The sequence below is a fragment of the Peromyscus maniculatus genome, chromosome 20, assembly GCF_049852395.1.
Source record: "Peromyscus maniculatus bairdii isolate BWxNUB_F1_BW_parent chromosome 20, HU_Pman_BW_mat_3.1, whole genome shotgun sequence".
Taxonomy (NCBI): Eukaryota; Metazoa; Chordata; class Mammalia; order Rodentia; family Cricetidae; genus Peromyscus; species Peromyscus maniculatus.
Window position 1 is genome coordinate 42,191,326 of NC_134871.1, and position 23,044 is coordinate 42,214,369.

Genomic DNA, 23,044 nt, shown 5'->3' on the forward strand with positions numbered 1-23,044 from the left:
AATACTACCCTGCAGAGCACTAGCCCCAGAGAAGATAAAAACTCAGAATTTGAAACTTTTGCCAATCATGTATTGCTTTTAATCTGTGATAGAACTGAACCATAATAAGCTAGGCCTGTCTGTATGGCTAAGGAAGAATAGGGGAATGCATATGTGTAAAGGGGTTCTCCCCTGTCTGTCCTTGGCCTCCTGATGCCTCATACTAAAGACCCCCCCATCCCAGCATCATGGAAGGAGATTCTACTAATGCTGTCTGCCTTAATGTTCTTCCAGGATGGGAGCCTCAAACTGAGAGCTGAGGGACAACTAAATAGTGTCTATCTTCCAAATGGAGTTATATGGGACTTACAGGTCTTTTGGGGGTTCCTAAGTATGCAAAGCACTGGTATTGCCAAATGCTACTGACGACTAGTGGCCAGGAGCTCTAGCCTACATGTGGCAAGGTCTGAGCCCTGTGCAAACCTAGCTGCCCAAACCTCAGTGCTCACCTGGGGCTCTCTCACAGTCTGATGCTGCCAAGCTTTGGCAGAGCCTGGTCTGGGCTCCTACTCTAGATTCATGTTAGCATCAGAATTTGATGTGTCAGGATGGATCTGTGGATGAGGTCAGATGCCCACATATGTGTGCACTGTGAGGATGGCTTATTGCTATAGCTCATGAAGTTTGTAGGATCCCCATCTGTTAACTCTATAAAAGCATTCTTCAGCTACCCCATGTGATGGGATGCAGAAGTAATGGCCCCAATGTCTATCATGGACCATACCCAACACACACCAGCTATTGGTGGCTTTATCAGTGAAGGCAAAACTACCAGCCCTGTGGTTTTCAAGGGGGCAGGGGTCACTCTTTTAAAATGTATTATATCTCAAGTATACAACTGGGAATGGTAAATATCATGAACATATTTTATGTCCATTTTCATTTATCATAACATAATGAAAAGAAAACAGGAGATGTTTTATGTCCTTGTGCTCTATCTGCTTTGAGTCTAAGGAAGGCTGAGGTTCCCTCCCTCATCCCAAAACCTGGACTAGTCTTGAGTTACTCACTATATACATACTCTTGTTTAATCAACACTCAAAACTCAGATCAGAAGACTTATGAAGACATACTTTCAAAACCTATAAACCACTCTGCAAACACAAGGCAGCATTATCAGCTCAAGGAAAATCCATCTTCTACAGCACACAGAGGCCTACGCTGAGTTCATCCCCCACTGTGCCAGCCAGATCCACTCCCTGATAACAGACTCCTGATTGTCTGGTACCTGTCTGCTCTGTGCTGTGCGAGACTCACCTATTGCTCTGTGTTGTGCAAGGACTTGCCTAATGCCTGGGTCCTAGACCTTCAGAGCAGAGAGGGGGAAACTGAGGCTTCAAGTTCTCTCCTATCACCCATGGTTAGTGGAGAGGCCCAGAGGTGGCAAGACAATGACATAGAGGCCACATGACAAACTAGATAGAGGCCTAGATGTGCTTAACCCAGTATCCCCCCCCCCCAAACAATTCATTCCCTTGGAAAACAGAGTTCCAGTTTCCTACCCTGTGGGAGGTGAATATGCTACCACTGAAGAAAATGAAACCACCAGAAGGTTAGGAGTAAGGTCAGGGTAGCTGAGATTGATTCAGATTTTCTGCATCTACAGCAGGGGAGGTTGGGAGTGTTACTAATATTTACATGAACAGCATAAGCCACCAGAACCTTGGTGCCCAGGGCCCATAGCACTGAGCTTCCCTCTCTGCAGTGGTCAAGGAACAGAACTTCTAGAAAAGAAGCCAGCCTCATAGCACATCCGTATCCGACAGGAAGCCGGGCCATCAACTGTGTCCGATAGGCAGATATGTCCAATAGACAGACAGGCAGACATTCTCTTATCCCTTGACCTGACGCTGTCTAGTTGCCCCACATTCCTCATCCCCCTTTTCATCAACTGTCTTGTCCCATACCCCTCAGTAAGCCTCAGATCCCTGGCTTTCTGGGCAGTCCCTCTAAGACCACAGAACCCTTCCCCCCTCTGGCCATGACCCAAAGCTCTTTCCTCAGCCAGAGTGACAGAAGGACAGAAAGACTTCTAGGTGGTCCTCAAACTGAAACTTGGTCTTCTCCAAGAGTCTTTTGTTCAGGTATCTCTTTGATCCCCTTCCACCCGCATCTCTTGTCTGAGCACCATGCTCAAATCTTTCCAAGCATCTAGGGATACTATAAGTTTCACACTGTAAGTGCCAAATTCATTGTCAGTGGAGATCTCTAGTAGAGAAAGCAGATTATCAGTGTAACTTGTTTACCATCTATTGTGCGGCTCAGTACAACAGGAAACACAGATGACAGTATTTGGGGGCAAAAAGAGTAGATAGATGATGGATGAAAGGATGGTTGCTTGGAAATGATGTGTGGGCCAGTGGATGGAGAAATGGATGAACAGATGATGGGTACAAGGTGAATTGATAATGGATGGGTGATGCATGGAATATGGATGGAGATAAAAATGGGTAGGGGGATTGATGAATAGTTGAAAGTTTGATGGAAGATGGAGAGTGGATAGACTAATAGATGAATGGATATATGGATGGATGAGCAATGGATGGACAGATAGCTGTATGGAATAGAAAGGCAAGAGCATGAGTGGGTGGGTTGATGGGTAGTTGAGGGATATACAGAGAATAGATGGATGAATAGTGGACAGAAAGATGGATGAGTAGATAATGGATGGATCGATAGATGGATGGATAATGGATGGATGAGTAATGAATAGAAAAATGAAATAATGGAATGATGGGTACATAGTATATGGAGGGAAGATGCATAGATGCACAGATGCATGGTATCATGATGGAAAATGAATAGATGGATAATGGATGGACAAATAGGTAGTAGATAATGAAGAGATGAATGGATTTGCACATGGAATGTGGTGGAAGATAGATTGGTGGATAGATAATGAAAGGTTAAAACAGACAGATGGGTGGATGGATATATAGAATATGGATGGGCAGATAGGTGGATAGATAAATGGCTAGCTAACTAGTTCAAATAGGCAAGTGGATGGGTGGGAGAAAATAAGTAAACAAATAGATGGGGTGGGACAAAGGTTTACTGGCAAAGGACAGGTAGATGGGTTACCTGTAGGTAGGAGAGCTGGGGATTAGCCTAACACATCAGAATCTGAGTTTCCTGCTCTCCATTCTCCTCTCTCAGACACTGCTGGTAGGCAAGCTGACAGTGGGAAGGGGTGGGGGCTAGACTCATGTGGCCTTTGGCTGTCAGGCCGTATAACAGTCCTTCTCCTTCCCTGCTCAGTCCCGGGCTTGGCGCTCACTAGGCATCCAGGACAGGCGTGCAGGGCTCCACCACCTCTGGTAGTCACGAGGAGCGAAGAAAGCACAGCACCCCTTCCCTGACTCGCTCCCAAAATAGCCTCTCACCGCCCAGACACAAGGCTGGCTGGCTCTCCCCCATTCAAAACTGACTCGACAGATTTCCCAGGCCCTGAGCTGGGCTGGGGGACAGCTGAGGCATAAGATTCTGTGACTCCCAGCAGGTCCAGGGGAGAGAATACTGGGAGAATGCCACTGCTTTTGGAGGGGCAGAAGGAGCCAAGAGGTGTCTAGCCCTGTGTTGGGGACTTTATGATCATCAGTATTTTAGAAACCCTCCCTGTGACAAATACCCATATCTCTTGTAAGTAAACCGGGGCTCAGAGAGATATCTGAATTAGGTTGCACATGCTTGAATGCAAGCAAATGCAACCAGTCCCAACAGCATACTGTGCACCTGGAGACCCACCCCAAAGCTCTCATGGTGAGAGTAGCCACTCTGGGTCACCAAGGAGGGCTTCCCTGAAGAGAGAACAGCATTTTCAGGGAAAGATTTCTGCCTATAGCAAGTGAAAGACAAGCCAATGACATAGGACCTTGGAAAAGTCCATGGGGCCCTTTGAGCCTCAGTTTCCTCGTCTACAGAATGGGAACAGGAGGGAAGAGCAGGCCAATAAAGTTGGAATCAGAGCTCTGCTTCACCCTCAGTCCCCCAGGATCCTCTGAGCATAGCAAGGGAGGCTGGAGACGACCTCTGAAGTAGTGAACTAGCCTCACCTAGAGCCTATGACTAAGCTGAGCAGATAAGTCAGATAGGAGATGGCTAGGGTCTACATTTGGAGCCTAGCAATAGCCACTTGCCAGCCCTCACCTCCCTGATGCCCCTGAACCAACCCCTACTCTCAGATGTCACCAGCACCTCCACGTCTGGCCCTTGTTATGCTACTCTCTCTGCTAAAGGGCCCTTCCCCCTCTCTTCTGGGGCATCCACCACTCCCTTGCCATCTGTAGACAGGACCAGCCAGCAGCAGTCAGCTGAGTGAGCAGGAGTGCTGAATCTCGGCTGAGGACACCTCCTGCAGGAAGGCATCCCGTCATCTCATCATCCCCTGGTCATGGAGATTCTTATGGACCACTAGCAGGTACATACTGGTCAGACTGGATGCTAACTGCCTGTCCTCCACATCAAGGAGTAGTATCTGTGGAGCAAGACCATTCCAAACTCTCTAGCTCGTCATTGGACAAACAGGGAAACTAACAGGCAGCCCAGACAAAACTAAAAAATCACACTCTAACATGATCTCAAAATAGACTCCAGCTCACAATCCCCATGGCAACGCCCTGGGTCTGAGGACTGTCTCTGTGGAAGGAAGACAGAGGGGTGTGGGACAGGGGTGGCCCAGACTCTGGACACTTCATCTAAGAGTACCACGATCCACAGCTGGCACACGGACAGAGGGGCCTGTAGGGTCTCAAGCTCCACTAGATCTCCAGGAAAAGGGGTAAGAGTGGAGACAAAACTTGGTGAGTCCAGTGATTGGGGAGTCTCCTGCAATGTAAGGGGTGTGACACTGGCAAGGGGTTGGACTCTGTGGCACCTGGACCCTCCTTGCCCCATCCTCATCCTCCTCAGCTTTAGGGTAGCCACATGCTGTGATTAACCAATCCCAGGTTGAACCCACTCACCACTAGCTAAGTCTTGCCTGTTCAGCCTAGGGTGAAGCCCGAGAGGTCATGGTCAGCAAGTCTTCCAAGCACTTGGGTTTGAAGCCATAATGGTCCACCCATACAGGTTCAAAGTATCACCCGACAGACAGAGAGCAGCCTTGTTCTTGCTTCTATATAGTCTTGGGAGGTGAGATGTCAACTCTGTCTTTGTCTCTATCTTGGAAGAGGACCTTCTGCTCTTGGCCTTGGCCTTCCAGCCTCCAGAATTGTGGGACATAAACTGCTGTTATTTATAAGCTCTTTACTATAGCTTGAACTAAGTCCCCACCCCATGTCCTTGCCTTGCCCAAGTTGACCCCTGCTTGGAAGCATGTGTACCTCTCATGCCCATTTGCTGGCCTGACTCATAGCCACCCTATGATGTCACAGCTGTATTGAAGAAGTGAGTGTCATCATTTGCTAACACCAGACATGCCCAGGCACAGACCCTACCTCACTGGTCTCTTCATTTGAGCCACCTGGTCCCACAACTACAGGGACCTGGGAGCTGTGCTTGTGACTAGCAGGACCTGGCAGCCTCCCTTCCTGCTGGCAGTATCCCTGCCTAGACCAGCCAAGAACGACTCAGGCTCAGCATTGGCCAGCAGTGGTGGGAAGCAGGAGCCTGAAGTTGTAATGTCTAAGTCCTAAGGACGACAGAGAGGAAAGCAACCTAGCTGTAGTCAAGAGCCTCTGCCAGACCCTGTCTCTACAGCACCCTCTCTGCTCTCCTGTCCCATTTTCCACTACCCTAACCTAGAAGATAGCAGCTCTAAGGGCCTGCGAATCCTTCACCACACCTTCTGAGGGGCCATAAGGGACAGTCTTGAGGCTGGAAGAGGGGCAGCATGAAAAAGCATCCATCTCCCCAAACACACGTAAGGCATTGGTGTCTGTTTCATGACTCTCAGAGCAGCAGCAAGTACCACGGCAGGCAATGATGTGAATGATAACGAGCCATTCACTGTCTGTCTACCTGGCTGTGACCCAGAGACCAGCCAGGTGGCTCATCAAATCTTCCTCTGGGAAGCAGCCATTTCTACCCATTTTACAGCTGAAAACACTGAGTGGGAACAGGAGGGGACAAAAGGAAAGGGGGAGGTGTGGCAGGTGGTTTGGACCTGACCCTGTAGATTTCCTGAAGGTTTGTTTGGGAACTAAGCCAGGGCTGCGGGTGGAGGAAGTTCACCCCAAGCCTAGGGGCTGCAAGTGATATATAGCCACTGACTGCTTTCTGCCCTCAGAACCAGAACCCTAGAAGCTTGTTAGGGTCAGCCTCACTAAGGACTCTGAAGAGATAACCCTCCATGGTGGTGAGGTCCCAGCAACCTAGAGTGCTGCCTTACCCATCTAGATTCCTCCTGCTTGGTAGAGACATCCTGGGATGCAAAGAGAAAGGAGTAAAGTCAGCAGACACCTTGGGTTCTACTGAGGGCCAGAGGGGCACAGGGTGAACCTGGGCCTCCTGGGAAACAGACAGCCTCCTGCTAGCCCACCCACTGCTTCTTGCAAACACCTGCTGTTCAGATTCGTGGGCTGCTGTTTTTCAAGGATTTGCTTTTCTGAAAGGCCCAGAGAATATTCTAGAACAGTTAAATATAGCTCTCGTGAAAGCTGTCCCATTTACATGCCTATGTTCATTCAACAAACATTCTCTGGGGGCCTGCTTAGTGCTAGACACTGGCGGGTGGACAACCCAGCCACTGGCAGGTAATAACATGGTCCCCGGACAGAGGTGCTGGGGGCAGGGGACAAAGTCTGGCTTGGGAAAAGCTGATGTAACACAGGTTGACAGGTGCTTAGCTGGCAGGAGCCCTGGGGCTGCAGAGACACCCAAGAGAGAAGCATCTAACTGCAAAAGAAAGATGTACAGGGGAGGGGTACTGAGCGGTGAGGGTGTCCACCATAGCCTGTGACTCAGTCTGCATGGGACAGGGGTGGAGTGACAGTCAGGACTACATGTCAGCAAGAAGCTGGACTTCAAAGGTCAGGGTGAGCATCCATGTGGGTCACAAGGAGCCACTGATGGCTCTCAAGCAGGGTAGGGACTTAATGTGTATCAATGCCAGCCTTGAGCCACAACAAATGCATGCAATAAATGCAGGCCAGGTGTGGGACACTGTCAGAACGCAGGGTTGCATAATCCCTGTGGCCCTCCTCCCCCACCAGCCCTTTAAACAAATGCTTAGATCATCCCCAAAGGAAGCCAAAAAACCAGACAGGGGCCTTGCATGTGCCCAGAATGGATCTAGGCAGAGCTGGAGAGCAAAAACCCAGAGATGAAAAAAGAAACCATTCCCAATGACTGGGTCTCCTGGGTGCGGGAGAAGGGAGGACTTCAGCCAGGAGCAGCAGAGGCCAAAGGAGAGCACAGCAGCTTCCTTCTGATGTATGGAGAGGGCAAGGTTCTGGCATTGATGGCAAATGCCACCTGTAGGAAGGAGAAAGCATTGGGGGAACAGGGTGCTTAGAATCCTGTTTTATAAGGAAATACTGCTGGGCTCAGGGCAGATGCTTAAGAGGATAGGAACAATAATATCCTGTTGGCTTTTGAGTCCTCTCCTGAGAGATGGGGTACAGAGCAGATGCCCAAAGAACAGAAGAAAAAGAAAACAGGCAGAGAGAGGCTCACCCACCCCTCCACTCTCAGGTACTCCCTGCTGCCAGCTTCCTCCTCCTCACCCTCCTCCCCTCTGCTCTAAGAAGTCCTCCCCAATGCTAGCCTCCTCTTGCTCACACCCCCCTCCCCTCTACTCTAAGGGGTTCTCCCCTGCCAGCACCTATTTGGGCTCCTTCATCTATTCTCACTTTTATGGGGTCTCTGGGGGATATCCTGAGATAACAAAACAGCAGCTGGTGGCTTCTGTCTTTGGGAGCAGACCCTAGGGCTCCATCATCAGCCATCATACTTAATAGCCAACCCTGTGTCCAGACTTGTTTCATACTCATAAGCCTAAAGAGAGAAGGCAGATGCAGGCACGTGACCCACTTCTAACCTATGAGATAGAGAAAAAAGAATGTTCGGTGGGGCTTCTAGAGAAGTGTTAGGGTAATCTTGGCTAGAATAACCCTTCTGACTAAATAATAATAATAATAATAATAATAATAATAATGAAAAATCAAAGGAGCTAAAGCCCAAAATAATCCTGGGCAGTGGACCCTGGAGACCAAGTATCACCATCACTCACCTGGGTACTCCAAGGCCTCAGCAGCCTCTGCATAGCCAGGGCTCAGTGTGGTCTTCATCTCCTCCGTGTTCCAAATATGAATGCAATGTCATTCAGTAAAGCCGCAAGACTACATACCTGTGCAGCTCAATGACATTTGTTCTCAGTGACGGCACCTAGAGCATTTGTTCCCTTTTTGTCCCTTCTACCCAAGAAAATATGAACTTCTATCCCATCCCTACAGAGGCGAGTGTACATAGATCCCCAGATTTTCACACTGGCTTTTCACCTATATTTGTATCTTTGGTTACAAGCCATGTCAAAATCTTCCTAGAAGAAAAAGTGTAAAAATAAGCTAAAAACATTAACATTTATATAACAAGTGCTAATAAAAGAAAGCTGGCTCCAAATCATTAGGACAGAAAGACAAAACGCATCATGCAATAAAGAAGCTTGGTATATCTTCCAAGAAAAAAAATAGCAAACACAAACCTGTATGCATCTAACCATATAGCTTCAAAGTACATAAAGCAAAGGAGACAATGATAAACCTCAATAGCAAATCACCAAATAAGACTCCAGTGGATCATCCTCAGGAACCAAGGAGACTCTTAACAGCAATAATCATTACAAAGCAAGGAACACACACTGGAGAACCCGGGGAGCCAAGTGTCTGGGGTGTGTGGGTGATGGGACCTAAGTGTGGTGGTACTGGGATGGTGGTGAGCTGGACAGAGCACATGTGCCAGTTAGGCATACAAGTCAACAACATAATGACAGCCTGAGACACTGTGTGCTAAGCTCACTGTGTACAAGGCTCCACAAAACCAGTAATCATTATTTCCCAGCCCTTGAGAAAGAAAACATACATGAGTTTGAGTTACTAGAATTGTATAGAACTTTACATACAACAGATAAATAAATGTTCTTTTCATAGCTGAAGGACTCAGTAAAAGGTAAATCCTTTAGCAACAAAAACTAAAAAAAAAAAATAAAATAGAGAAACTGAACATTTTGAAATGTCCTTATAGACAGTAACACCCAGTACATGTAGGCTGTCTTACGTGTTTAGAATGCAATGAATAAAATCTAACTGTCCCAAACACCTTGTCAGCCAATTTGGTATTATTCTCCATATTTTATAGATGGTACAGGGCAAAGCACAGAGAGGTAAAATCACATGCCCAAGGTTGCTCAACAAATGACAGTCAATGATAATCAGCTCCAAAGCTCATGATTCTAATCTCTCTACTAACAAGCTTTTATGTGCATGTATGTTGTATGACTGTATAAGTGTGTAGAACTCACACACTTAACTCTTGAATTAAAAAAATAAAGTCATAAATTATTTATAGATAATTGATGACAATAAAAAGCTCACTTAAAAATCACTTGCAGATCATTGATTGTAAGAAAAAAACTCACTTGCAAATTATTTACAAATAACTGGCCATAGGATGCAGCCAAAGTGGCAAACAGAGGACAACACATAGCCTTTAGTATTTTAAGGGAAAGGAAAAAGCATACTGACTGTCAGCACATGAAGTTGGGTGGGGGAAGCCAAATAAAGTAAAACAAGTGTTTATAAATAAAAAAGCAAATATCAAGGTAACCTACTATAACAAATCAATAAATGTTCTTAGCTAATGCTCCATGTTTTCAAACAATGTAAGAGCCAAATAAAACACATATGTTCAGTCAGAGTGTGTGAGTGGGGGTAAGCTGTGAGCTAAGATAGCTAAGCTGAAAGATATGAGCTAAAGCTTTGCAGGCATCTGTCTATCCAGGCTTCCTAATTTAGAATAATAACCACTGCTCTCTTAATTCACTGTTTCTTGGGTTCTATGCTATAAGCAGCTATGCACAATTGTTGGATGATTCTAGTATCACACATAAATAACACCAAGAAGGTGAATGTGAAGGGGTGAGATTGCTTTTGTATATTCTGTAAGCCTTCTCTACCATCACTTACACTTCTCCTTCACAATGAGAGTCATTTTGTAAAACAATACACACTAGCTTCCACTTCTTTTGTGTTTAGGCTCCCTGGCCTGAACATCATCCCCAACCAACACCACACTAATCTTCTCAGCTGCTAGAATTCTTCATCACCCAGGTGCCATCAGAAAAAAAAAAAAAAAAAAAAAAAGCTTACCTCCAGTATGGATACCTCCTTAAATCAGCCTCCCAAGCCCCATTGCCTCTTTACAGTTGGGACTCCAGGCTCTGCTTAGCCTTCCCTGTCCTGTATCAGCAGCCATTATACCCCCGCTCAGAATCAACTACAATTTGGGAGGAAGATTTCCTGGGTGCATGACTGAATGCACGGATGGACTGAATGCAGAAGTAAATGAGAGGAGCATGGTGGACAGTGATTGAATGGTAATGAATGAACACATGGAGAGCTAAATGATACAGTAGTGTCTGTCAGATGAGTGACAGGTACCTGAAAGCATGATACAATGGCAAATGAGGGAAGGAATGCCACAGGAGAACTCGGTGCTTTAGTGGCAGATGAGGAAATGGATGATGGGTGTAGAGTCGACCTTGAATACAAGGGAGAATCAGGGAACACATGGCAGGTATTTGAGTAGCAGAATGATACAAAGGCAGGCAGGGGAATGAGTGAAAGCTGCAAGGAGGACTTGTGATGCAATGGTGGGTGCAAGTGAGGAATGAGTAACATGATAGTAGATGGTGGATGAAGATGAGTTAGTAAAAAGGAAGAATGACACGAGATGGGTAGGAGAATAAATGGCAGGATTGTGGAAGAATAAGAAAAACACCAGACAGAAGAATTAGTGATACGTTTATGGAGGAAGGAAGGAGAAAATGAAAGGGAGGAGAATGAATGCATTTACAAACACAATGGCAGATGTGGAAATGAAGGCGATGGAGATAGTGACAGATACAATGTCAGATGTTGGAAATAATGGCAGGTGACAAGTGTGCTGATCGATGCACTGGTAGAATGAAGAATGAAAGACAGGTGCACTGACAGCCCAGTGATATATTGGCAGAGGGGAAATGAATGTCAAGTGCACAGAAAACTGAGTGATGTTGTGTAAAGGATGAATGAAAGCCAGGAAGACATAGTAGTGCCCTGATAGGTGGGGAGCAATGTGGTGTAAAGGATGAATGAATGACAGGTACAGGAAGACATAGTAGTGCCCTGATAGGTGGGGAGTGGGGCCAGATGTTGAGAGAGTGGAGGGTTGTGTTATGCAACGCCAGAGAATAGAATGAGCCACAGATTTAAGGACTGAGCAAAACAAGGCTTAAGGGTGAAAGAATGATGGGTGTATGAAAAATTGAGTGACACTGGGCCCAGTGAGGAAATGAATAACACGTGCATGGAGAAATGAGTGTGACAAGGTCAGAGAGGAGAATAAGTGACAAGTGTGTGCGTGGCGTACTGATACAGTGACTGGAATCGTGAATGGTAGTGCACAGCAGACTGATGTAAGGGCAGAGGAAGGACCAAATTATGGCTGCAGAGAGCACCGAGTGAGGCAATGGCAGATGGAGGAGTGAGAAAATGGCGGAAGGCTGGAGACACAAGGAGTAATGGGGAAACTGTGATGATTGCATGGAAGAGCTGGTGACACCTTTACCAAATGGAGAAAAGAGTGGTGGGTGAGTGGATGGCTGGATGATGCAACAGCTGATGGGTAATGAATTATGGTTTCATGGAGAACCATGTAACGAGAAAGTACATGAGAAGATGAATGGCAGGTGCGTGGGGAACTGAGTGACATAATGATGTGCAGGGGATTGAATGACAGGAGCATGGAGGATGGAGTGAAATCATTGGTTCTTAGAATGAATGACAGGAGTATGGAGCATGAGTGAAATCATTGGTTCTTAGAATGAATGACAGGAGCATGGAGGGTGGAGTGAAATCTTTGGTTCTTAGAATGAATGACAGGAGTATGGAGCATGAGTGAAATCATTGGTTCTTAGAATGAATGACAGGAACATGGAGGGTGGAGTGAAATCATTGGTTCTTAGAATGAATGACAGGAGTATGGAGGAGGGAGTGAACTCATTGGTTCTTAGAATGAATGGCAGGAGCATGGAGGATTGAGTGAAATCATTGGTTCTTAGAATGAGTGACAGGAGCATGGAGGAGGGAGTGAAATCATTGGTTCTTAGAATGAGTGACAGGAGCATGGAGGAGGGAGTGAAATCATTGGTTCTTAGAATGAATGGCAGGAGTATGGAGGATGGAGTGAAATCATTGGTTCTTAGAATGAATGGCGGGTGCACGGAGAACTGAGAGACATGGTGGTGCACAGGGAAATGAACAACAGGTGTGTGGAGGAAGGAGTGGTGGGGACATGGGGAAGTGATGTAATACTGTATAGGATAATAACTGGCAGGGGCAGGAGTGACTAAGTAGTATCATGGTACATGGAGAATGAATGACAGTGACATGGGGGATTGACTGGTGTCATGGTGTAGAGGATAGTTAATGTGCATGGAGGACTCAGTGATGTTGTGGTGTATGGGGTATAAGGAATGATGGGTACATTTAGGAATGAGTGATATCCTTGTATAGTGAATGGATGATAGATACAGTGAGGATTGAATGATGTAATAGCTTTGGTGAAATGAGTGACAGGGACATGGAGCACTGGGTGATAACATTGTACATAGGGGAATGGATGACAGGTGTGTGTAGGGCTAAGTGATCTAATGGTTCTTAAGGAAATGAGTGACAGGGACGTGGAGTGCTGAGTAATGAAGGACTGCATGATGTAATGGTACATAGAAGAATGAATGACAGCTGCAAGGTGATCTGAGTGATTAATGGTGTATAAGGGAATGAATGACATATGCATTCAAGGAATGAGTGATGTTGTACATATGGGAACAGATGATGGGTACATGTAGGATTGAATGATGTAATGGGGCATGAAAGAATGAATAGCAGGTGCATTGAGGAATGAATGATGCACTAACAGATAGTAGAAGAATGACAGGATGTAGGTGGATGACCTAAAAGAAGCTATGATGGGTCCAGAAATAAATGGCAGGCAGCTGGACAATTGAATAACACTGTGGTGGATAGAGGAAATACTGGAAGGTTTGAGGGACAAAATGGCAGGAGGGGAATGATAGGAGGTGCGTGAAAGCTCAGCAGAGCTGTGCTGGACATGGAACAAGTAACAGGTATAGGGAGAACCGGATGGTACAATTGTGAATGGAGAAAGAAAGACAGGTGGGGGGATGAATGACGTGGACATGGGCAGATGGAAAATGAATGACCAGTACTTGAAGAAATGAGCAACACCATCTCAGGAGGGAAAATGACTGACAGGCAGGGCAGGAACTGAACAATTGACATCAGATGAGGGGATGGATGGTGGGTTTAGAGAGAGAGAATGGTCCAGTGGAAGGCGGTGGAGTGAAGGGAGAGGGCATGGAGGTTGGAGGGATTTAGCGTTCCATGGAAAATGAAGGACCAGTGCCATGGAAGACTGTGTGGTCCAGAGGTGGGCTGGAAAAAGTGAATGAGAGGGGGTTGGAGAACTGAGAGTTACAGTGGCAGGTAGGACTCGAGTGACAGGTACCTGGAAGATCGAGTGACACAATGAAAGATGGGGGTGGGGGGGGGATGGATGAGCAGTGTATGGTGGCTGAGAGAATGGCGTCAAGGAAATGGGCGATAGGTATGAAGAACTGAGTTCCAGTGGGAGATGGGAGGATGGAAGGTGCCCGGACACATGAGTGATGATGTGTCAGAGGGAAACTATATGAGATCATGGGAAAACTAAGGCAATGGTAGAGAGGGGGGAGTGGCAGGCATGTGGAGGACTTCGTTATACAAAGAGAGGCTGGGGAGTGAATGACAGGTGAGTGGAGAGCTGAACGATGAGATGGTGGCTGGATGTCTGAGTGACAGTTGTGGGGAGACCATATAAAACAACTATGTGAGGACGAAATAGTTGAAGAGATAACGGGAGGGAGGGAGGTGAGTGAAAAGTGGGTAGAGATAAAGAAGCAGATGGTAAGGGCACGGAGCACCAAGTGAAGTAATAGTGAATGGGGAGATGAGTGGAGTGGGGGTGGAGGACCAAATGAGACTTGGATGGGAGAGCTAGTTCTACGGAGGACCACGTGACACAATGGCTATCAAGGAAAATGGATCATAGGCATCCAGTAACTCTGTGACAGATACAGTGTCAGGGGAAAGGATGGATGACAGAGGGATGGAGGTCCAAGTGACACAGAGGTAGCTGCGTGAAAGGATTCTATGTGTGTAGACAACTGGGTGGCGCAATGGTTGATGGGGGAGTGAACGGCAGGTGTGCAGTGGACTGAGCAATGCAAGGATGGCAACTGATGACAGGCTATGCAGAACCAAGTGACACCCCATGTCAGAGAGAGAAATTTCATGGAAGAGTGAGCGGTATGAGAGTGGGTGGGACAGGGAGAGGTGCCTGTGGAGCAGTGAATGAAGCAGTGGCTGATGGGAAATGAAGGGCAGGTGTGTGTAGGACTGAGCGAGGCAGTGGCTGGTCGGGGAATGAATGACAGGTGTGTGTAGAAACTGTGATGGTATGTGAGATGGGGGAATGAAGGACAGGTTCACAGAGGATGAGTGACACAGTGTCAGATGCTGAGCGAAAAGTTCAACGACTGCCATGTGCATCAATAGAAGTTGAATGGCAGGTGTCTGCAGGGCTGAGTGGTGCAGTGTTGGGTGATGGAATAAATTGTCCAAGCGCACGAAGGACTGGAGGATGACTGGCTAATGGAGAATGAATGGGTGGATTATGGTGTTGGGTGAGGCCATGAATGGCTAGCCCACCCAAGATGTAATATTAAAATGGTGGGTGGCAGATTGGTTGAGTGGCTGTGTGGTTACAGAGTGAACAAGCACGCAAGCTCATAGGCATGGGTGGATAGAGGTAAACCCTATTGGTGAAATTATTAAGGCCACTCCACTTAGTTAAAAGGAAGATTTATTTAGTGGGTAACTACAGAACCCTCTTGCTCCCAAGGCTACCCATCCTCTGGACCTGGCTGAGCAGGCTCCCCAAATGTACGAGAATGTGAGGCAGGCACACAGACCCATCGTGACACCTGCGGTGACTTCCAGCTAGAGCCTGCAGTAAGGAGACCCTGCTTACATATACACTCTACCTTGGTATTCATTGCCTTCTCTGCCTCAGTTTCCTCATCTGTCAAGCAGAACAGTGTTCCCACAAGCTCATGGGTGAAAAGAGAAAGGAGGGAGAGAAAGAGAGGGGGAGAAAGGGAGGGGAGGGAGGGAGGGAGGGAGGGAGGGAGAGAGAGAGAGAGAGAGAGAGAGAGAGAGAGAGAGAGAGAGAGAGAGAGAGAGAGAGAGAGAGTTTAAGCTCCATGATTCCTCAGGCATCAGCCTGTCTGACCCATTGGTCCTGCTTTGCAATCCTTTGTGAGATGCCTGCTCTATGGCATGTACTGTGCTGGACACTGTAGGTTCAGGGAACAAAGGCAGTTCAGACCTGAGGTAGAATGATCAGAATCCACAAAGCTGAGATTGACTGGAGCGGAGGAGGGCAAGGGCGGTGCTTGGAGGACTCGGTGAGGCAGGTGGTTTGTATACTGGGTAATGATGCTCTGTTTGTGTGTGGCGGGGTTAAGGATGCTCTGTGTGTGTGGGGGGGGTAAGGGTGCTGTGTGTGTGTGTGTGTGTGTGTGTGTGTGTGTGTGTGTGTGTGTGTGTGTGTGTGTTTAGCCTGGTGGATGGCACGGGACAGATAAAGATTCTCACTGAGTTTAGCTGTACCTGTGCTCCACACTAGACTACATCCAACTACCTGGGTTTCCAGCACGTTCTGCCAAGGCCAGACCTTATCTTGTCATCTAGACTGTCCCCAACGTATCAAAGCAGGCAGCACACGCAAGGCAGGGCAGGTGCTTGACAAGAATGTGAATCATGTCCCACTACCCAAACCTGTGATGAATGCTGTGCATTTTGTGAAAAGTCTGCTTCTACCTTGGAAAGGAAAGAGTTTGATATCTGTCTAGAACAATCTGGAAGCAACTTCAGCTTTAAATGGGCTCAGAGAGTCAGGAAGTGTGTGCTTCTCCCCTGTCCCCCAAAACTGTAGCTAGAGAAGAAAACCCACAAGCCAACCCTCCTTCCCCCATGGCAAACCAGCCTTTAAATTGTCAGCCATAGTTCCGCAGGTGGCTTCTGATGTCTTCCTTTTTAATGATCCTGAAGGTAGCCAACCTAGATCACAGATGTTAGAATAAAAAACCCAAGTGCGATGGAAATCCCATCTCTGGTACATTGTGCAAAGAGGTTAACTGTGGGGGTAGTTTTAGCTTGAACCTCCCACTGTGGGAGGCAATAAGTTTATACCAGCCATATATTTTGCAAGCTCCAAGACCTCAACCCCAAGCAGAGATGATTCTCATAAACCTCCTATGCCCATGCAGACCCTGCCCCCTCAGCACCACTTCCTTCTCCCACTTGCATCAGTGGGTCTGGGAGGGGATGCTTCAACTGCACAGCCAATCCGGGTCAGTGGGCTACAAGCAAGGGAGTCTCACCCAAGTTGAAAACCACACAGTAAAGATCCTTTAAGGAGAGCTACAAGTGGCAGCAACCTGGAAGCCCCTGGAAAGAATGGGCACCAGGACTGGACCTGATTAAGAGGGCAGTTGTTATGTGCAGGACTCCCCAGAGAGCTAGGACCAGAGTCCATGTCATAGCCTCCAAAGTCTTGCATGAAGGCCTAGCCACAGCTTTGAAATGAAGTAGTAATTATGTACGTTTTGAGAATCCATTTCCCAGAGGAAGCCAATAACTGCTTCTAAGAAGCACCATTCACTAGCCAGCTTCAGGGTTCCTGCCACAACCAGAGTGTTGGGTGCAGAGTTGACACACATGCACACTAGAAATCACCCAAACGTAGGTGAAAAAGGAAAACTGTGAAAATGAGCCTCCTTTTTGCCAACATCATGCCCAATAGAAGATGAAGATGATTCCTTTGGGGGCTGGCTTCTATCCTGGACTTAACAGCACTTTCATTTGCATTTGTATTTAAAAAAAAATAAAAGAAAACACACAAGAGTAACCGTAAAGGTGCTTTGTCTCCTACAGATGTAAGTGCTTCTGTGGATGACTGAGAGGACCAGGTAGCGAGAGGCTCAGCCAGTCAAAAGCAAGCACATAGATTCAGCACCTACTAAGCAATGCAGTGTGCAGGACTGGAGTAAGGATCCTGCATGCCCACAGCTGATGAGGAAAGGCCACTTGCCAATGGTTATTATATAATAGCCCTTCTCCAGGTGGGGAAACTGAGGCTGGAGGTCAGAAAATGGCATCACTGTAGTCTTCCTATATGGCAGGCTCTAGATTTCACTCTTTGCACTCAAGCACAGATGCCTTAGGACATATGTATGTGTGTGCATGTATGCAGGTATGTATGAATGCATGCAAGTAAGTGTGTAGATGCATGTGGGATGTGTGTGCATGTCTGGATGTGTATCTCTCTGCATGCATGTGCCTGCATGTGTGTATATATGCATGCAAGTATGTATATGTGTACATGCATGTATGGGTACATGTGTATGTATGGGTACATGGGGGTATGCATGTGTGCATGTATGCAAGTGAGTGAGTGTGTATGTATGTGCATGCATACGTGTACATGTGTGTGAGAGTATTATGTTTATGTGTGTGTTAGTACATGTATGTAAGTGTATTGTGCATGCATATGAATATGCATGAGAGTGTGGGTGTTTGTATGTATATGCATTTATGTGTATGCATGCATGCATATGAATATGCATGAGTGTGGATGTATGTGTGCATGTGTATGCATGCATGCATGCATATGAATATGCATGAGTGTGGATGTATGTGTGTATATGCATGTGTATGCATGCATGCATATGAATATGCATGAGTGTGGATGTATGTGTGCATGTGCATGTGTATGCACATGAAAACGTGTGTGTGTGTGTGTGTGTGTGTGTGTGTGTGTGTGTTTCCAATGTTTTCCTCAAATCAGTAGAAAACCCAATAAAGGAAATGAGAAAAACCAACATATTTCTCTTTCTCAAGTGGCCCTGATCCTGTCTTGATGAGAGCCCCTTGTCTGGGGGGGCTAAGACAGCAGTTGCTTTTAGCTTCTCTTCCCTTGGAGTTCAAATATTAGAAGCTTCTGTCCTGTACTGCCAATCATATCAATAAAGGAGGCATACCCCAATGAGAGCTTCCTCAACCTCAATTACTTTTTTAAGGAATGCTGCAACATGACTGTGCTTGCTTTTAACCCCAGCCCTCTCCCTGTGTCACCCACATCTTGGGACGAGTCAACGGTTTTCTGTGCTGGTTTTACTACAGGGAACCAGCCTGAAAAATAAATCCCCCTGTTTCAGAGCTGGATCACAAAAGGCACTTTTAGGGGACCATGGAATTTCTCCCCTCCATCTATGTCACAGGCATATTCTTGCCTCCCAGCAAAGATACCTGCCACCAGAACCAATGACTTGCACATCTGTGTATCACCACCACAGTTCAAAGACAGAAATGACGCAGTGACCTGCTGGTCTCTTCTCCAACCTGGCAAAACTGGTTATGTGGACAACGGAAGGCTGACTTCCTTGCCTCAAACATAAAAACCTGCACCAATTTAGCACATATTTTTAAAATGCAACTCTTAAAAAGTCCTTTCAAGCAAGAAAGAAAGAGTCTGTCCTGGGTTGGTGTTTCCTGTTGCATATGGCACCCTGAAACCCTGTGTCTTTCCACCCTCCCCCCCCCTTCCAGTAATGCAGAGCTTTTCAGGAAAAAAAAAGTATCATAGGAATATTAGAGGGAGGTCTGGGAAAGGAAGATGGATTCTCATAAGGGGCAAAAGAGTCAACATTCTGGTCCTCACAGATCTAAGGAGATGGCCCTAGGCATTCTGCCATGACAGGGCAAGTGGCCAGCCAGAGACACCATTCTGCCTCCTACCAGAAGGGCATCTACCCCATCTTCTGGGATGAAGTGTGGCACTCAGATTTCCACAGATCTTCATGTGCCAATCTAGAGGTGTCTCCCAACCCCAGCCTCAGTGGGGTACAGCCATAGGGAGCCACCAGAGACTGCTCTGTGGACAGTAACCTGAGTGTGGGAACCTATAAGCAATCCCATCTGTACCAGACTCTTTCCCAGAGTGAGTTAAACTCCCCCACCCCGTTTTCAAACAACATCCAGACTCTTTTTGATCCACACCCACTGCCCTATCCAACCCACCAGGACCGCATTGCAGGTCACCTGCTGCCAACCCCATCCCAACCAAAGAAGAGCAAACTCTTCTTCTGGGACCTAACACACTCCACAACTCAAAGGAAGGATAATGGGTGCTGAAATCTTGGCTCCCAAAAGGCCCCCAGATGAGGAAGGATCAGTACCAATACCACCTATAACCTCCTAAGCAGCCCCTGTCACCAAGCCATCTTTGTCCCAAATTCCCCAAGAGGTAGTAAGTGTAAGGCTTGGAACCCACTTAGGGAAGCGCAGCCCGCACAGGGGTGTTGTGGTGGGTGGGTGTCGGTTGTGGGATTATTCTTAGCGCGCCACTCTTGGCAAAAGTAGGCACCTCCACCCTCAAGACAACAGCACTCTGTCTCTGGGGGTTTACAAGCCTGGCCCAGACACCAGAGCGGTGTGGGGCACCAGATAGGATTCCCTGGAGGAGTGAGATCATCCCCTGAGGGATGAGATCCAGAAACAGGGGCCGGTCTGGAAGCTGGGAGCCCCCCACCCAGCCTTACACAGCGCGCACTACTTCCCCACTTCCCCGGGACTCCTCCCGTGTCTCCCACGAGCCCGGTGGCGGCGCACCCACTATTTACCTATAGTTGTGATGACGGTGATGGCAAAGTAGAAGGAACCCGCGAATTTCCACTGGACACCAGAGCGGTGGGGCTCAGACTGCAGGATCACCAGCTCCAGCTGATGGTAGTCATCAGAGCTGATGTTGTACTTGCCTCTGATACGGACTTCTTCGGCCTTAAGTTTCTCCTCCTCGCGCATCTCGTGGTCAGACTCTAGGGCGTCGAACACGGCGGCACCCACCAGCAGGTAGGTGAAGGTACAGAGGATCAGGGACACGGTACGCACGTTCTGCCGCTTCATGGCTGCTAGGAGGGAGCTGCCAAGTATGAAAGAAACCAAAGGACCGCTCTTATCCCAATGCAGCGCCGCGCGGACGAAGCCTGCTCTGCGTTCGAGTCGAAGTTGTAAGCGGTGGTAACAGCAGAGCCCGCAGCTGATGGTGGAAATGTTGGCCTCATCTTCGGGCTCTTCACCGTCCCGAACTTCAACACCTTCAAGCTGAGGAGCGTTCTCGGGTTCTGCGGGATCCCCGGTCTCAATGACCACACAGGACTCACCGGACGCGGCAGGTTTCGCGGGCTGAGCGGGCTGAGCGGACGTCCCGGGCTCGGCAGGCTCGGCGGACTCTGCGGGCGCAGCGGACTCTGCAGGCGCAGCGGGTTCCGCGGGCGCAGCGGGTTCCGCGGGCGCAGCGGGTTCCGCGGGCTCAGCGGGTTCCGCGGGCACAGCGGGTTCCGCGGGCTCAGCCGGTTCCTCGGGCGCAGCGGGTTCCGCGGGCGCAGAGGGTTCCGCGGGCTCAGCGGGTTCCGCGGGCTCAGAGGGTTCCGCGGGCGCTGCGGGTTCCGCGGGCGCAGCCGGTTCCGGGGGCGCAGCCGGTTCCGGGGGCGCAGCCGGTTCCACGGGCACAACGAGCTCCACGGGCACAACGAGCTCTGCGGGCCCTACGGGCGCACCCAGGGCAGTTGATTCCGCGAACTCAACGGGGTCCGCGGGCGTGGTGATCACCACTGGGATAGGCATGAGGGTAGGCAGGTTTATGGCATCGCTAGAGCGGGGAGGCCAGCGCTCCTGGACCCGGGTCACCCTACGCCAGGCCTGGGTCAGGCGGCTTGCCCCAGTGAGGATAGTCGTGCGTAAGGATGACCCACGCTCGTTCCGCGCGGGCTGCGTGGTCCTCGGTACCTGGCCCCTCGAGCCCGCGGGCCGGGCTGGGGCAGGATCAGGATCAGGATCCGGGACAGAGGGCGACCCGGGGAGAGGTTCCCCATCCCTCTGGATGCGTTCCCCGGCTAGCGGGGCCCAGCGAATCCCCTCCAGGGTGGCGGTTGCCCCGCGGGCACCAACTTCTTCCTCTAGCTTTCCTCACCCCCTTGGGTTGGGGGAACAGAAAAGTTTGCTAAGTGAAGATGTCTCTAGAATCCCCTGCAAGCAGGGAGAGAGAGTCTATCTAGCAGGTGCAACCGGCAAGGCAGCCCGATGCCCCAAGGTCCGAAAGCCCACCTGGGCGCGCGGGGCACGCGGGGTGCCCGCCGCGCGACAGCCGATCTGCGAAGTTTGTTTCACTCAGCCTCCGAAGCTCAGGAACAGGGCGAAGTCCAAGACAGGAGCTGCGACGGAGCTACCTCGGGGGCGACGAGGGAACTGCGCGGCCGGCCAGCCAGCCAGCTCCTCCCGGGGCGGCCGGCGAGGTGGCGGCGGCGGGGCGGGAGTGGTCCCGCGGGCCTGGAGGAACTGAAGGGTAGGGATAGGGACGGGCAAAGGAGAATCAGCCGCGGGAAGATCCCGAGACTCTGGCGTCCAGGAGTCCAGAGAGGCAGCCGCCGCTCTGGTCTGCCTGAGGCGCTGTGCGTGCGCGCCGGAGGGAGCCTGAGTGTATGTATTCGCGGGTGTGCGTGCGCGCGTGTTTGCGTTTGACGGCCCCGCTCCGGCGGGAGGGACGGGGGCGGACGGGGGGGGGGGGCAGGCTACTCCGAGGACCGGCTTCCCTCCCTCCTCTCCTCCTCTCTTCTCATCTCTTCTCTGCCTTCCTCTCTCCCTCCCCCCTCCCTCCCTCCTGCAGCCTCCGGGTCGCGCCACCTCCCGCCTGGTCCCCAGCCAGCTGGAGAGGCGGCAGTGGCGGCTCCTGCAGCAGACTTAGTGCTGCGCACGGGGCTTGCTATGGAGCCTAGGAGAGGTGGCCTGAGGGGGAGGGAGAGGGGTAGAACTGAGTGCCGCCTGGGTTTTGGCTGGGATGGGTGGATAAACACGAATGCTTGGGTCCCTTCTAGCACTGCTCCCCTAAGAGCGCACACAGCCTTGGCAAAGTGGAGAGTTTTGAGAAACCCCGCAGCTGAAGATGAGAAACAAATTCGGCCAGTGGAGGCAAATTAGAGTCTGAACAGAGAAAAGGGGAGCGTGAGGAATAGATGAGGAAGGGGCTATGAGCACTTGGGAGTGCAGCAGCAGTTGCCTCGCGGTCCCCCCCCCATACTCGCGCGCACGCGCACGGGAGCACACACACACACACACACACACACACACACACACACACACACACACACACTTCCAGCTGCAGCAGCCACCTGGCACAGCAGCACCCTACTGGCTGGAGCACTGCCTCCTAGAGTGTTGGCGTTTTGATAGCCTCCTCAGTCCCCATGGTGGGATGCTGGATGCATCTCCGGTGGTCCTGCACCTGCTGACCCCAGCTACTTTCCCCTAGAGTTCTGGTGAATAGTGCAGACCACCACTCTTAGACACACACACACACACACACACACACACACACACACACACACACACACACCTCAAGAAGGGAAGGACGGGAATTCGCATTCGCCCTCTCCCTCAGTACCCTCCCTGCTTCTTCTCGAATCATTTCTTGTCTCTGTGGCAGAGGAGAGGAGTGCAGAGAGCGTCCCTCCAGCGAACCGCCGCGAAGTTCACCCACTAAGTTCAGGCTTGGGGATGGGACAAGTGCATCTTGCCAAGGAGCAGCTAGTCTTAGCATACAGGGAAGAAGCCCAGATTTCTCTCTTTAG

The 23,044-nt window shown here is 49.3% G+C and overlaps 1 protein-coding gene across 2 annotated transcripts in view; it reads right to left on the reverse strand.

Moving 5' to 3' along the window:
• Kcnk9 (potassium two pore domain channel subfamily K member 9) overlaps nucleotides 1-21,950 on the reverse strand; it is a 42,656-nt gene extending 20,706 nt beyond the window's left edge. For both annotated transcript variants that reach the window (XM_006989196.4, XM_042264608.2), the window contains exon 1: nucleotides 20,042-21,950. In XM_006989196.4, coding sequence (XP_006989258.3) covers nucleotides 20,042-21,044 — 1,003 coding nt within the window. In that variant the 5' untranslated portion in view covers nucleotides 21,045-21,950. The remainder of the gene's footprint in view (nucleotides 1-20,041) is intronic.
• Nucleotides 21,951-23,044: the final 1,094 nt, after the last annotated feature.